Below are 15,180 nucleotides of genomic sequence, written 5' to 3'. Positions count from 1 at the left end.
GACCTATGACTATGAGCTAGAGACGATCTGGCTACATTCTTTCTGGATTATTTATTCAGATGTTCAAGTTGTGATTGAAACAGAGAAGAGAACCTTGACAAGAACATAGCTGTGTGTTTGTGATTGTAATTGAAACTGAGTTGTGTGTTTGTGTTGAGATTGAAACAGAGTTGTGTGTTTTGTCTTGTGACTGAACCAGATAAGAGAACAGATTTGTCAGTGTCTAAATCTTATTTTTGATTTGTATTTAATGCAGACAGATCTTCCAAGACATGTATTTTCATAAGCGGCAGTTAGAGGGTTGAGAATCAGAAGATCTGAAAAAGAGTTTCATGAGTCTTTTGGAGCTTTCAATCAAATGGAGAATTCCAGTGAGTCATATGACATTCATGATGAAAGAGCTTAACATGGATGACTGCAAGGTGCTTGAGGAGAAAGGGACTTTGAGGAAGGCGATTAAAGATGTGATTGTTGAAAACATCCAAGTAGCAGCTGAAGAAAAAACTTTATTTTGGAAGGATTATAGAAAGTTTATCACCCAAATGGAAGAATCATCTGACCATAAGATCGGAAGGAGAGTGACACTTCAATTCTTTAGAAGTTTGATCGCCAAAGGAAGTCCACGAGTGATGGAGTTGTCCAAAACAGAGAGATGGATAGAGAAAGAATGTGGATATAGGTTGGCTTCTGTTTTGGCTGAGCTGGATGCCTTGATGTGTACTCTTTTGCAGCAGAGCACATTGCCAAACTACTCTTGTTGTTCAAGATTCCAAAGATGACCAATACACATTTCTTAATAATTAGATCATTATAATACGTTCCATTTAATTATTACATTTAGTACAATAAAACTTATAAAAGATTTATGTGAAGTTCATATGATAAATTTAACAAAATATGCATATGTGTTTGTTTTGGGATGAAAATATCAAGAATCACAATAGCTAATAAAAATACAGCACATGTTTCACTCTCAATTGCACAATCATTGTACACCACATAACATAACTATATCCTTGCCAAACTTAACCTATCTATCCCTTACAAACTTAATTTATGGTTATTGTACTTCTTAAGTGTACTTTCTATGTTGATTTAGATATATTTTTTACGAAACATAACTAAAGGTTTATTAAAATTAATTTCTTAACAATAAATTTTCATATCTTCCTAGAATCTCCAATATAGTATAAAATTATTGAGGTGTTGATTGCCAAAATAGAAGATATCATATGTAATTTGAAATATTGTTGAATTAACTCGAGCAACTTGTATCATAGTTATCTATTTTACTTTTTCTTATGTCTATTGCAATCTTCTATATAAAACACTCTCTCTTTAATTAATTATTTTTGTTTCTGATAAAGAAGTTTTAAAACTCAGATCTTTTGAAATTTCTATAGTTTTTTTGGTAAAATAGATAATATTTTTTTCTTAAAAGTCAATGTCAATCTATCAGTTTGAAGAACACAATAGTACACACAATATTATAATGAAATGTTTCTGATATATAATTTACATTCCTATGTAATCAAGTAACATCTTTAATATGAGTATTTACACTATTAACTATTAGATTTTTCAATATCATCTTATGAAAGTTAACCTAAAATAGATAATAATTTTACTCTTATAGTCTTACTAAACCAATATAAATCTATAAATAGTACGTTTCTTGATAATTTTATACCATGTTCATACTTTCACTTTAAATATTACATTTAATACAATAATACTTATAATATATTTATTTAAAGTTTATATGGTATTTCTTTTTAAAAAATAATCATATATCAAGTGTTTATTTCGCAATGATTTTCACAAATACAACATAAACTCTAGATTATGGGAGCTTTAAAGATCTGGGAAATGATATTCATCACCTCATTAAAACATGCATAAATGGTATATCCCTAGCTTCATCAGGAGTAGCCACATGATAAAACACTCATTAGATATAGGATATTAGCTATCTTGATTAAACTTAGGAGTAATCAAATTTAGTAAACTTATAATTTGTGTTGTAGTAAAAAAGGATCCTCTTCTCTCTTTGCTACTCTAAAATTTCTTGAGCCAACCTGAGATAATATTTAGGCAGTGGTGGTTATGAATTTGACTCAGATAGCTTCCTGTCTCTATTCCAAAAAAGGTGATGGCAAAAGCAATATAAGTTTCCTTAGTGGTTAGAACCATGGTGTTCTTGTGAACCTTTATATCCCACCATTTTGGTGTAAATGTTTGTAACTGACTTTAAATCGGGTACTATATCCATGAAGATTAATTCTTCTTTAAAAATTCCTATAAGACATCTGAAATATCAAATTTAGAAGAGGGTATTAATAGGAAAAAGGAAATGGATAAACATATATATAAAATCAAAATTAGATTATTTTATCTTAATTCTCTTCCAATGGATTCTTCACCATCAATTTATTTTGCCTTTCTCAAGAAAAATAAAAAGTAAACATAAAATAAACAATCCAACATATAAAGGTTCTTAGTAGGAAAAATTAATTCTAATTTTTGTTGTTTCTTCTTCTTTTGGGGCCAAAAGAGACCAGATTCAAATTTGGTTTCTTCAAAGGCCAAGCATTTTTTTTTTTTTTTCAGGAAACCCTTTTGCCATCTTGGATTCCAAGTTCAAAAACCATCCATGAAACTGGAGTAACCAATAATCTTCTTGTAGTAACAATCAGAAAGATACAAAAAACATATACATTATAAATGAAACTGAATTGCTTGTTTTGTTGTATGTCTGAGAGACGATTTACCAGACGTTCATCATCGATACCAAGCATCAAAGACTGCATTCATGCAAATAACAATCTTTCTAGATTTGACAACATTTCTTTTAAAACAGGTCTCATTTGTTACATATTTTTTAAACTTTTCTATCTAGAAGAAGCTGACATATATACTTGTAGATAGCAGTAGGCGAAGATACATATCCGAAGAGATAGCAAAACTTGGGAAAGGGAACATCAGTGCTCATATTTTTACATTCAGAGAGCTCTGCGTCGCCACCAAGAACTTTAACCCTGAGAATCAGCTCGGTGAAGGCGGTTTCGGAAGGGTTTACAAAGGACACATAGAAACCCCTGAAAAGGTATATATAACTTTTGCAACATCTCCTTCATATTCTTGTTAAAGCGGTTTGATTATGATTGTTGCATTATTTAGGTTGTTGCGGTTAAGCAGCTAGACAGGAATGGATACCAAGGGAACAGAGAGTTCCTTGTTGAAGTCATGATGCTGAGTCTCTTACATCATCAAAACCTTGTCAATTTGGTTGGATATTGCGCAGACGGTGATCAACGGATTCTTGTCTATGAGTGTATGCAAAATGGCTCATTAGAAGATCATCTTCTCGGTATATATACATTTCAAACATTACAAAACATCGTAGATTATATAGTTTTGTAAGAAAATCACCTCTTTATTATTTCAGAATTGGTGCGGAACAAGAAGAAACCGTTGGATTGGGACACAAGGATGAAAGTTGCAGCAGGTGCAGCGAGAGGGCTCGAGTATCTACACGAGACGGCTGATCCTCCTGTGATCTACAGAGACTTCAAGGCCTCAAACATATTACTTGACGAAGAATTCAACCCAAAGCTTTCGGACTTTGGTTTAGCTAAAGTTGGTCCGACAGGTGGAGAGACTCATGTGTCAACGAGAGTGATGGGAACGTACGGCTACTGTGCGCCTGAGTATGCTCTCACAGGACAGCTCACAGTGAAATCCGATGTTTACAGCTTCGGAGTCGTGTTCTTGGAGATGATCACAGGGCGAAGAGTCATCGACACCAAGAAACCAACTCAAGAACAGAATCTAGTGACTTGGGTAATAAGTAATGCAAAGTTGTTCATCAGCTTTAAGATCTCTTGTTTGGTTTTTCTCATATGGTTTGCTAAAATGAGCAGGCGAGTCCATTGTTTAAAGATAAGAGAAAGTTCACGTTAATGGCGGATCCGTTGCTTGAAGGGAAGTATCCGATAAAGGGATTGTATCAAGCGCTTGCAGTTGCAGCGATGTGTCTTCAAGAAGAAGCAGAAACGAGGCCAACGATGAGCGATGTAGTCACTGCGCTTGAGTACTTAGGAGTGACCAAAGTCGAAGAAAATAATGAAACAGATAACAACAACAACAAAGAAGAAGGAGAAGATGAAAGATCTTAAGCTTTAAGCATTTTTTTTTATGTCTTGATACGTTGCACAAATCTGTAACACATCATCATGGAATCAGGTTTTAGAGTTACAACAAGCATTATCATAAACAAATCAGTACAACAAACATCATCAACAATATTGCGTAAGAAAATGTTAGGCTTGTGACATTTCTTGAAGAGTTTGCTGCTTCTTAACACTTCGAAACAGAGTAACTATCTTTGTTGCTACTTTGGTGCTTTGCAGTATTCCAACTACATGGTAATGCTTGCAGTTGAAGGTACCTACGATAAGATGGAGACCAAAACATTCATCCAGTAGATGTACTTTTGAAGTTAGTAGCCTAAGAAGACAAGCCTAAGCTCGAGGAGCTTCTTAGAGCCGGCGCTGACTTCACAGTTCTAGACGCTGAGGAAGAACCGATCTTGACAGAGCAAGCAGCGAGGAGATCCGTGATGTGATTCTTGGATCACTCACTCAAAAGGCTTGACAAAATCTTCAATAGCCTCTTCTTACAGAGAAGTCATGTCTGTTTTTGGTACATACTTGGTAAATCTCAATTCTGTCTCAATGTGTTACTTTTAAATTTGGTCCAATGTCTAAAGATGCTGCAGCTTTTAAAGTAAAGAAGATTGATCTCATTACCAAAAAGCCAACCTTTTTCTCTTAGCAAAGGGCACCTTAGAAACCCAACAATAGAAACTAAAATCTCTATAAACATTCGATCAATAAGAAAGTGTTTTCTACATGCTAGTATTAAAAATGTTGAGATTGCACCAGCACAGTAGATATGGAATATCAGAAACATTGATGTAAGTCTTGTTGGTGCTGCCAAGATCCATAATGTAATGTAAGGCCTGCAAGGTGGCATAAATGGAAATTAATTTTACCTTAAAGCGAGGAAATAAGCCAAATGAAAAAGCAAACAAGAGTTTTACCTCACTTGCTTCTCCATCATACCATCTGGTTTCTCCATTTCCACTTCACTGAGACAAGAACATTCACGATGTCATTATATTAACCTAAAACCCTTCTTCTCATAAGATCCAGATAACCACTGCAAGAAAAATGCGTTTTAATAGCGGACGAAAAACGCTATCTAACAATACGATAGCGGTTTATGAAGCACTGTATCATCGTCCGTAATAGTAGGTCAGACACATTAGATAGCGGTTTTTTGAAGTGTTATCTTATTGTTATATATTATAGCGTTTTTTGATATGCAATTAAATATTCTTTAATAGCATATTTTTTTTGCTATTTTTTTTTTTGGCGACAATTTTTTTTTTTTTGCTATTATTAACATTAAATTTGGTAATTTTAAGATTATTTTTATTTTAATTATTTTAAAATAAAAATAAAATTAAAATTTAAAATTAATTTATATATTTAAGATTTCTTTATTATTTAAATTTATTTACAGTTAATTGTTTTACAAAAATATTAAAAAAAATCTAATTAGATAAAAAAGTACTAAAACCAAACCAAATAAACCAAAACCCTAAACCAAGCTTAAACCTAATTCCTAATTAACTACCATATGTCATCTTCTTCATCTTGTACGCCGCCGCACACCACCATGGCACCACCTACGTGGTCTTCTTCATCTTCCAGTCCTCAACAGCCCCACCACCACCTTCGTCGTTGTCTCTTCTATGCTCTTCACATCCGTCTTGATTCTTCTTCTTTACTGTGGGATTTGAGAGTCAAGCTTCAGAGATGAGGCGTACTCGTCGTTGCATCCAGCCACCTTCATAGTCGCTCGCCGTCTTCGTGGTCTTCTTCTCCACGGAGCTTGCTCGCCATCTTCCTGGTCTTCTTCTCCACAGAGCTTGAGAGGAAGCGTACAGAGTTTCCATGGCTATTGAATAGAGGCGTCGATCCTCCTCTCCAATATTTTTCTTCACTTCTTGGACCCAAACTCAAATAAAAATCAGATCTACTTTGTTGTTTCAGTGAATGTACAGAAACAAATTAAAAATCGTAGAAGAAGAAAAAGAAGAAAAAAGAGAATGAAAACGTAGAAAAAAAAAGGATAGAAGAATAATAGATTTCAGATCTATTGGGAGTAAAGAGAGAGAGAAAATGATTTTAGGCATTTTAGATCAAAAACGATCAATGGCTAAAAACTGTAATCCTTGTCAAAAAAATTAACCAATAAAAAAGAAAGTTAAAGATAGATAAAAGATTAATTTTAGCCTTTAGATTAGAATCAATCAAAGACCATTTAAAAGGCAATTAAAACTATTTCTACATTTATTTTAGATTTCTTTTCAAAATTCCTAAATTTAAAGATTAGATTTAAAAATTTTAATGTTGACAAAAAAAATTTAGAATTTTTACAATTTTAAAAATTTAGATTTGAAAATTATATCTAGTGGATGTATGGTTTATATATGTTTGATATTTGGAATTAGGGTATAAAGTTTAATTGAAGAATTAAAGTTTGTATGTTTGGAAGTTACATATAATAAATTTCTTTTGGTTTTAACGTGTATGTTTCAGTATTGAAATTTAAGAACTATCAAATATGAAGTTTAGGATTTTAGATTTAGAGATTATGCATGATATTGGATTTAATGTATATAGGTTTGGTGTTTAATTTTAAAATATTTAAGTTGATAATTTTATATTTAAGATTTGGAGTTTAAGTTCTAAAATATTATAAAGACTATTAGTGTATTAGTGTTTAACTTTTGCTTTTTAGAGTATAGGGTTCAGAAGTTTGTTTAGGGTTTAGGGATTCAAAAAGTACGCTATTATAGCGTTTATTATTTTATATGCTATTAAATGTATGCTATCATAGCGTTTCGATTGATGCCGCTCAATCATAGCGTTTCCAAAAATACAAACGCTATCTAAAACTAACGGATATAAACCATATCAGAAAGCAAAAAAACGCTATCCTGGTCTACTATTAAAACGTATTTTTCTTGCAGTGAACATCACCTCTGTATCTATTGGTTTCTTCCGCAAAAAGATGGTTCTTCCTACAATTTTTTTCTAAGAAAATTAAGATCTGAAGTTACCAAAAAAAAAAAAAAAATTAAGATCTGAAGCGTCAACAAATGGATGAGCCAGGAGAGTAAAACGAAAATGGAAATTTCCAATCACTAGATGCTTAATATAATGATACCTTTTTCTTTGCCGCCAATGCTTCTTCAGCTGCTCTCATTCTAGCAATTGAATCTTCCTCATCATTGCTGTTAAAAAAAATCCCTAGCATAGTTTAACAGATGACTGAAAAAAATGTAAAAGGTTAATATAATAACAAGAAGACTCACAGTTCCTCGCCACTCCCTCTTGCATTAGACCCCTGAAAAGATAAAAAAGAAAGAGATCAAAACGACTGAAGAAGTGACAAACACTTATGGCTCACAGAAAATTATGAAGTGTTTTTGGTTATGGATAGCATGATAGGAAGAAAATAAGATCACTATGCGCTAAAAATATAACAGGAAAATAATGAAAACTTAAAAGCGAACATAGTCTAAATAATGAACTTTCATTAACAGAAGAGAAACCATTGGAACTGAAAAGGTCATAAAAGAAACTATCTCAATTCTCAAGTCATTTAACAGCACACTCAGCAACAAATGGCTAACGTTAGGTTCTAGTTACAGACCAAGGCGATAGAAAGGCTAAATTACAGGATCCAAACTATATATATTATGTGAAACATGAGAGCATCAGCAGCAGCAAAGGACAAACTTTACTAGCATACACTAAAGCTAAACAGTTTTCAGTCACATAATCATTTCAAGCAGACAAAAGTACAGACCAGATACCTCATCATTCCTTGAGGCAGTAGTAGCTCTGTCTTGTGAAGGCCTACTCTTGTGACTCCTGTCTAACGGTGAAGTAGACCTCTCACGCCTTTCTCTAGCTTGTCTCTCATCATCTCTTTTTCTTTCTTCAGTTTCCTTTCCCCCTGACCGTGAGCGTCTTCTCTAGAAACGTAAGCTACAGGATTCGACCACCAGTGTAATTTAGGGCTTGGGGAATCTAACACTTCGGAGAAAGAAGGTGAAGTTTAATATACCTGGTTGGCCTGCACTGGCGGAGAGCAGAGAGGAAGGAGAGCGTGGATGAATAATAATAATAATCAAAGATAAAAGAGCCAAAAACAATAATAAGAAAAGATAATAGGGTGCTTACTGGAAATAAAAGGAGAGTGAGGGTTCAATAATAAAATTGTTGATAATGTATCAACTGAAGTACTTAACGGAGTTAAGATTTCCATGCGGTCTTTGTTATCCTAACACGTTTCATGTGCTGCTGACTTAGCAAGTAAAAATACTTTATAGTTTATTTATGTTTCAAAAAAAAAAGAAGTTTATTTATGTTTTCAGAATATTGTTATTGGTGAATATTTTAATACCAAACACATTTTAAAAATAAAATAAAAATTAGAAAAAAATAAAAAGATATTATAAAATTGTTAAAAAAAAAACATTATTTGATAAACTTTCAACATGTTAAAAAACTTTGAAGTCACTTATTAGTAATCGACACTTTTCTGTGAAATACTGATATTTTTAGTGCAGTAATCAATATTTAAAAAAACCGGACCTCATTGACCGGTAAAACTAGCTAAACAGGGATATATCAAAAAAGTTAAGTTCAGTTTAATTTAAAACTTAAATTTGAAGAAAGTTGACAAAACCGGCTAAAAATCAGTAAATTGGTGATCTAGATCAGCTTGGAAATCTGGTTTTAATAATCAACACATAATAATATGTTTTCAGTTATTATTTAACTTTAGTATTTCATGATCAATGTTTAATTATCATTATTTAATTAGTTTCTATTGAATTTTACATTTCAAAAAAGAATGTAAAAACTCTCTTTGGCTCTTATATTCTATTTTCATTTTGTTATATTCACAAAATTTAGAATTTGAGTTATAAGAATAAATTTATATATGTGATAATTTGAACAATTAATCATTTGTGTTTTTCTCAGTTTCAATTTACATGGTATTCACTTGTTAACTATATATATATTTATGTTTATTGTTTATTTTTCTAGTTAATGAAAAAAATAGAAAATGTATCATATATAAAACTATTTGTACATACAGTGTAAATATATGATTTGTATATGTTAATGCTCTTTAAAAAGAAAAACAAAAAACCCGGTTCAACCGGTTGAATCAGTCAATTCAATCAACTAGTTGGTATACCAAATCGGTATCCGGTCTGGTTTTCAAAACAATTGACAGAAACATAATGTTATAACCCTGTGTGAATGAATTACATGTCATGAGATATGTGTGTGAATGAAGAATGACATATGCATTCAACGTGACAAGATATTTGGCGATCGAGCACACGGAGAAGTAACTTTTACATCCACTCCGAAAGTATTAGTTTAAGTAAATCTGCTTGACCACATTAAAGAAGAGTAATTTGTTTGACAAAACGGTTTTTTTTTGTAATTAAGAAACCATCAATTATCGACGTATAAGTGTTGGTCATCATGATTCTTAGTCATACTCATCATCGTAATAAATTTGCTAATAACATCTCTTTTTTTCTGAACTTTGCTAATAACATCTCTTACTTCGTCCTTTCGAGATTTTGAATAATCGTAAAAAAAGAATTTAATGTTTTGTTGATTTATAAATGATTTTATTACGGATATATACGGAGAATATATCCGTATATGACGGTTATGTAAATATTCCTATTGTACGATTATGTAAAGATACTCTAGAACTAGGTTTACCCGTATGTATATATACCTTGGGTCATTGACCTTATGAATACAAGAAACTCTTTCATACTTCTATAGGTTTATTGACATGGTATTAGAGCATTAACATATACAAATTCGTGTGCTCTCTTTTCTTTTTTGATTTTTCTTTTCTGTCTTTCTTCTCTAATACGAAAACATGGGAAGTAAAGATGGAGAACAGTCTTCTGAGGAATCGGGGTTGAAGACCTCAGCTGTTACACAATCACGAGTTGAGATACGACGGAGGACCATATCACCTTATGACCTTTCTTCTAGTGATAATTCGGGATCCGTGATTTCTCAACCTTTGCTTAAAGGGCCGAACTACAACGAGTGGTCAACTAACCTGCGTATGGCACTTTTTTTTTTTTTTCAGCAAGAAATTTACAAAATCATATTGACTCTGTAAACCATATTGGTAACTCCGCATCCATGTGAACGACAAAGGACAATTGCTTGCGTGCACTACGTGCTAAGCTATCCGCCCGAAGGTTCGCCGTCCGAGGTACATTTACGATGTGTGAGTTGAGGAAGCTTCTTTTGAGAAGTTTGATATCTTCCAAATAGCTTTCAAATGCTGGCCATTCTTCTGGTTCCGAAACCATCTTCACCAATTGAAAACAATCCGTAGCAAACGTAACCTGGACCTGTCTTAAATTCTTCATACATTCCATTGCCCAAATCAAAGCCTCTATCTCCGAATGAAGGGGAGAGAGGCATGCCCATACATTCCTTGCCCCCAGTAGACTATCAAATCCTGGTAAAGTACTATACCAGCCTTGCCCTGACATTAATTCTTTATCCTTCCATGAGCCATCAATAAAACACCATCGACCTGATGTCTCTAAAGGAGGAATGGTTTGTACCGAGAGCCCCCTCCTTGGCTCATTTCCCACCTGTGCTTCTGTCCAGAGTGATGATTCCACTTCAGCTAATTTAAGAGTGTCCCGCGGATCAATATCCAAATTACTATAAACTTTGTTATTTCGGGCTTTCCAAATATACCATAAAATCCATGCAAACTGATGGTCATCCATTTTCGGTTGCACTCTCCAAAAAAGATGATCCATATTAACAAATAAAGAGCTGATAGGAAAGATATTATGCGCTGAAGGGATCTTGGATAGTGCCCACACTTGACGTGCAGGAGGACATTCAAAAAATACATGATTTATTGATTCTTCCGGATCTCCACAACGAGCACAACATATATCTCCTCTTATCCCTCGTGCCTTTAAATTTTTCATTACCGATATACATCCTGATACCATTTGCCACAAGAAATGCCTTATCTTCGGTGGACACCGCACTTTCCAGCAGAAAGCTTTAAGAATATCCACTGTGGGGCCATAAAAATCAGGAGGTTTTACCCTGTCAGGATAAACACGTTCAACCTGATAACCTGATTGGACCGAATATTTTCCATTATTAGTAAAATGCCATCCATTCTTATCCTCAACATGGTTCCTACTTAAAGGGATACTTTCAATAATTCTTGCGTCCTTCGGATCCACTAGAGCCCTGATCGCCTGTACATTCCATGAGCGAGATTCCTGATTGATGAGGGAATCCACTGTAAGTTCCGGATAAAAATTGTGAGAATTTTTGTTTGCTGGTCTCGGGCGAGTGGCTGGGATCCAAGGATCATTCCATACAGAGATAGATGATCCTGTTCCCACCCTTTTAATTAGTCATTTACAAACCAGAGATCTAGCAGAAGTAATACTCCTCCAGCCATATGACGGGGAGTAAGATCGGATCGGTTCCAGGGGTGAAGCATTCCTATAATACCGTCCTTAAGGCTAGGAAAAAGTTTGGTTTTGTTGATGGTTCAATCTCGCAACCGCAACAAGATTCGGAGGACCTTGATGACTGGTGGACCAACAACGCTTTGGTACTCTCTTGGATGAAACTGACTATAGCTAAATCTGTGCGTTCCAATCTTTCACATCTCGAGATCGCTAGTGATTATTGGGAGCATATTCGTCGCAGATACTCTGTTAATAATGGACAGAGAGTTCAACGGATCAAGGCTGGACTTGCAACTTGCAGACAACATGGGTTGTCAATTGAGACTTACTACGGGAAACTAATGCAACTTTGGACAGCTTTAGCAGAGCATCGGGTCAACAAAAGTTGTGGGTGTCCTATTGGAGCTAATCTTGAGAAAGAAAGGGAAGAGGACAAATTACATGAGTTCCTTAAAGGTTTGGATGAGTCCCTCTACGGCTCAGTAAAATCAAATCTCTTGTCGCGTGATCCTCTCCTGTCTCTTGACATCGCGTATAGCGCTTTACTACAAGATGAAGATTCAAAACATACTACTCGGGTTCTTGATGAACGAGCAGACACAATGGCACATGCTGTTCGTACTGGACAGAGTTTTGGGTCTTCCTCATCCTCGAGTGGTCCTTTTGTCTCCAAAGAAGAAATAATGAAGCTGACTTGTGCGAGCTGTGGTCGGAAAGGGCATCTCGCAACTAACTGTTTTCGGACATTAGGTTATCCAGAGTGGTGGGGAGATCGACCAAGAGGGGTTCTTACACAGAGCAATGGAAGAGGAGCTTCTGCGTCGACTCCTCGATCTTCATCAACGGATCTTGCTCGAGCAAACGCAGTTACATTACCATCTCAACACTCTGCAAATGCGATATCAGACTCGGACCGTATTGGACTTACCGGATTAAGCGATGATCAATGGAAGACGTTGGTCACTATGTTGAATGAGCGTAAGACACCGGCTAATACCTTGAGCAGTACGTCTTCTAAATTTTCTTGGATTCTTGACTCGGGTGCTACGAATCATATGACTGGTTCAGTTGCATCACTTACTGATCTACGGGATATTGTCTCGTTACCTGTTAAATTACCTGATGGACGCATTACCCTTGCCACTCGACAGGGAACAGTGGTTTTGAGTTCTCTGTTTATGATTCAGAATGTGCTGTTTGTTGATGGCCTTCAGTGTCATTTGATTTCTGTTTCACAGTTAGCTCGTCAGAAAGCGTGTATTTTTCAAGTTACTGATAAACTTGGACTTATTCAGGACCGCATTACCAGGACGCTGATTGGAGTGGCTGAGTAGTTGAATGGACTCTATTTTTTTGCGAGGGATGGAATTTGCAGGAGCTATTCATCAAGCCAAGTCCGTAACAGCTGATGTCTGGCACCATCGTTTAGGATATCCCTCTTCGAAAGTTTTGGATTTTTTACCTATTTCAGTTTCTAGTAATGATGTTCTCAGAAATAAGGTGTGTGAGATTTGTGTACGCGCCAAGCAAACCCGTTGTTCTTTTCCAACAAGTTCTAATAAAACTATGGCTTTATTTGAAATGGTGCATTGTGACTTTTGGGGACCCTATCGAACAACTTCTCGCTGTGGTGCTCGTTATTTTCTTACCATCATCGATGATTTCTCACGCAGCGTTTGGCTTTACTTATTGCCTACTAAAACCGTCGTTGCTCAAACCATACGGAATTTTGTCTCCATGGTGCATTGTCAGTTTCATACTCAGATTATGAAAATTCGCAGTGATAATGGAACTGAGTTCATGTGCATGACACCATACTTTCGAGAAAAAGGAATTATACATAAGACATCATGTGTTGGAACACCTCAACAAAATGGTCGTGTCGAACGCAAACATCGACACATACTAAATGTGGCACGAGCTTTACGGTTTCAGGCGTCGCTTCCTATTGAATTTTGGGGAGAGTGCATTATGACTGCTGCTTACTTGATCAACCACACTCCAACACCTCTACTCGCTGGCAAGACACCTTTTGAAAGACTTTATGGTCGTCCTCCTCCTCTTACGCATCTCCGCGTCTTCGGGTATTTTTGCTATGCCCATAATAAACATCACAAGGGTGATAAATTCGACACCAGGAGCATTAAGGGAATTTTTCTTGGATATCCATACGGCAAGAAGGGTTGGTGTGTCTTGAATCCGATTACAGGAAAGATTTTCTCCACTCGTGATGTGGTTTTCTGTGAGTCTGAATTTCCATATGCCACTGTTACTTCGCCTGCATTGTCTCCTCCTATGGTTATTACAGAAACTTTGCCAGTACCAGAGGAGATATCAGTTCCTACAACATATGTTTCGCCTTTGCTTCCTGCGCAAGACTCGTCTCCTCAGGCGCCACTTACTCATGTTCTTGATAGTATTGATTCGGCTTCAGACATTCAAACTGCAATGGACTTACCAATTTTACCGACGGATTTACCAGACGTAACTCCATCTTCGGCCCCAGTCATCGAGACCGAGGTCGTGTTACCCTTACCTGAAACAGAACCTCTTACAGAAACAGAGCCCTTAACCACTTCTTCAGAAAATATGGTTGAAGACTCTCCTCCTAAGGAACTTGGACGTGGTCTGCGTACTAAGAATATACCAGCTAAGCTTCATGATTATGTTCTTCGGACTATTTCACCAGTTGTTACTTGCCCTACGGATGCTCCTTATGCTATTGAGTTCTATGTGGATTGTACTAATTTCTCGGATAGTCATTGCCATTTTCTTGCTGCCATCTCATCAATGGTAGAGCCAAAATCATATCGCCAAGCAATTTTAGATGAATTTTGGCGTGAATCCATCATGGTTGAGTATGTAGCTCTTGAAGATAATGGCACTTGGACCGTTGTAGATCTTCCTCCAGGAAAACATGCTCTCGGTTGCAAATGGGTTTTTAAACTCAAATTTCGAGCCGACGGCACCTTAGAACGTCGAAAGTCGCGGCTTGTGGTTCTTGGAAACAACCAGGTTGAGGGAGATGACTATGAAGAAACATTCGCTCCTGTTGCACGAATGACAACAGTACATACTTTCTTACAGATAGTAGTTTCTCGAAATTGGGAAGTTCATCAGATGGATGTTCATAATGCTTTTCTACATGGAGATTTGAAAGAAGAAGTTTATATGCGTCCACCTCCGGGTTTTACTGGTTCAGACAAAAACAAAGTCTGTAAATTACACAAGTCTCTCTATGGGTTGAAGCAGGCTCCGCGTTGCTGGTTTGAGAAGCTTTCCTCCTCATTACGCACTTATGGTTTTGCTCAGTCTCGCTCAGATTACTCCTTATTTACCATGGATAGAGGTACTGAATACATTCAAGTTCTTGTCTACGTCGATGATCTTGTTGTTTCAGCGAGCAATTCGTCTCTCTTCGCCTCTTTTAAAGCTTACATGAATCAGTGTTTCCATATGAAAGACTTGGGCATTTCAAAGTATTTTCTTGGTATTGAACTTGCCCGTAATCCTACTGGCATCTA

General features: G+C 35.7%; 1 protein-coding gene across 1 annotated transcript; it reads left to right on the top strand.

Moving 5' to 3' along the window:
• Positions 1-2,349: 2,349 nt before the first annotated feature.
• On the top strand, positions 2,350-4,298 carry LOC106400241 (probable serine/threonine-protein kinase PBL23). The gene is made up of 5 exons (XM_013840618.3): positions 2,350-2,860; positions 2,925-3,106; positions 3,181-3,370; positions 3,449-3,843; positions 3,924-4,298. Exons 1-5 carry the CDS (start codon positions 2,725-2,727, stop codon positions 4,176-4,178), a joined length of 1,158 nt encoding a protein of 385 aa, XP_013696072.1. The 5' UTR covers positions 2,350-2,724; the 3' UTR covers positions 4,179-4,298.
• Positions 4,299-15,180: the final 10,882 nt, after the last annotated feature.

Source organism: Brassica napus, chromosome C1 (assembly GCF_020379485.1).
Source record: "Brassica napus cultivar Da-Ae chromosome C1, Da-Ae, whole genome shotgun sequence".
Taxonomy (NCBI): domain Eukaryota; kingdom Viridiplantae; phylum Streptophyta; class Magnoliopsida; order Brassicales; family Brassicaceae; genus Brassica; species Brassica napus.
This window is presented reverse-complemented; position numbering and strand designations above follow the sequence as displayed.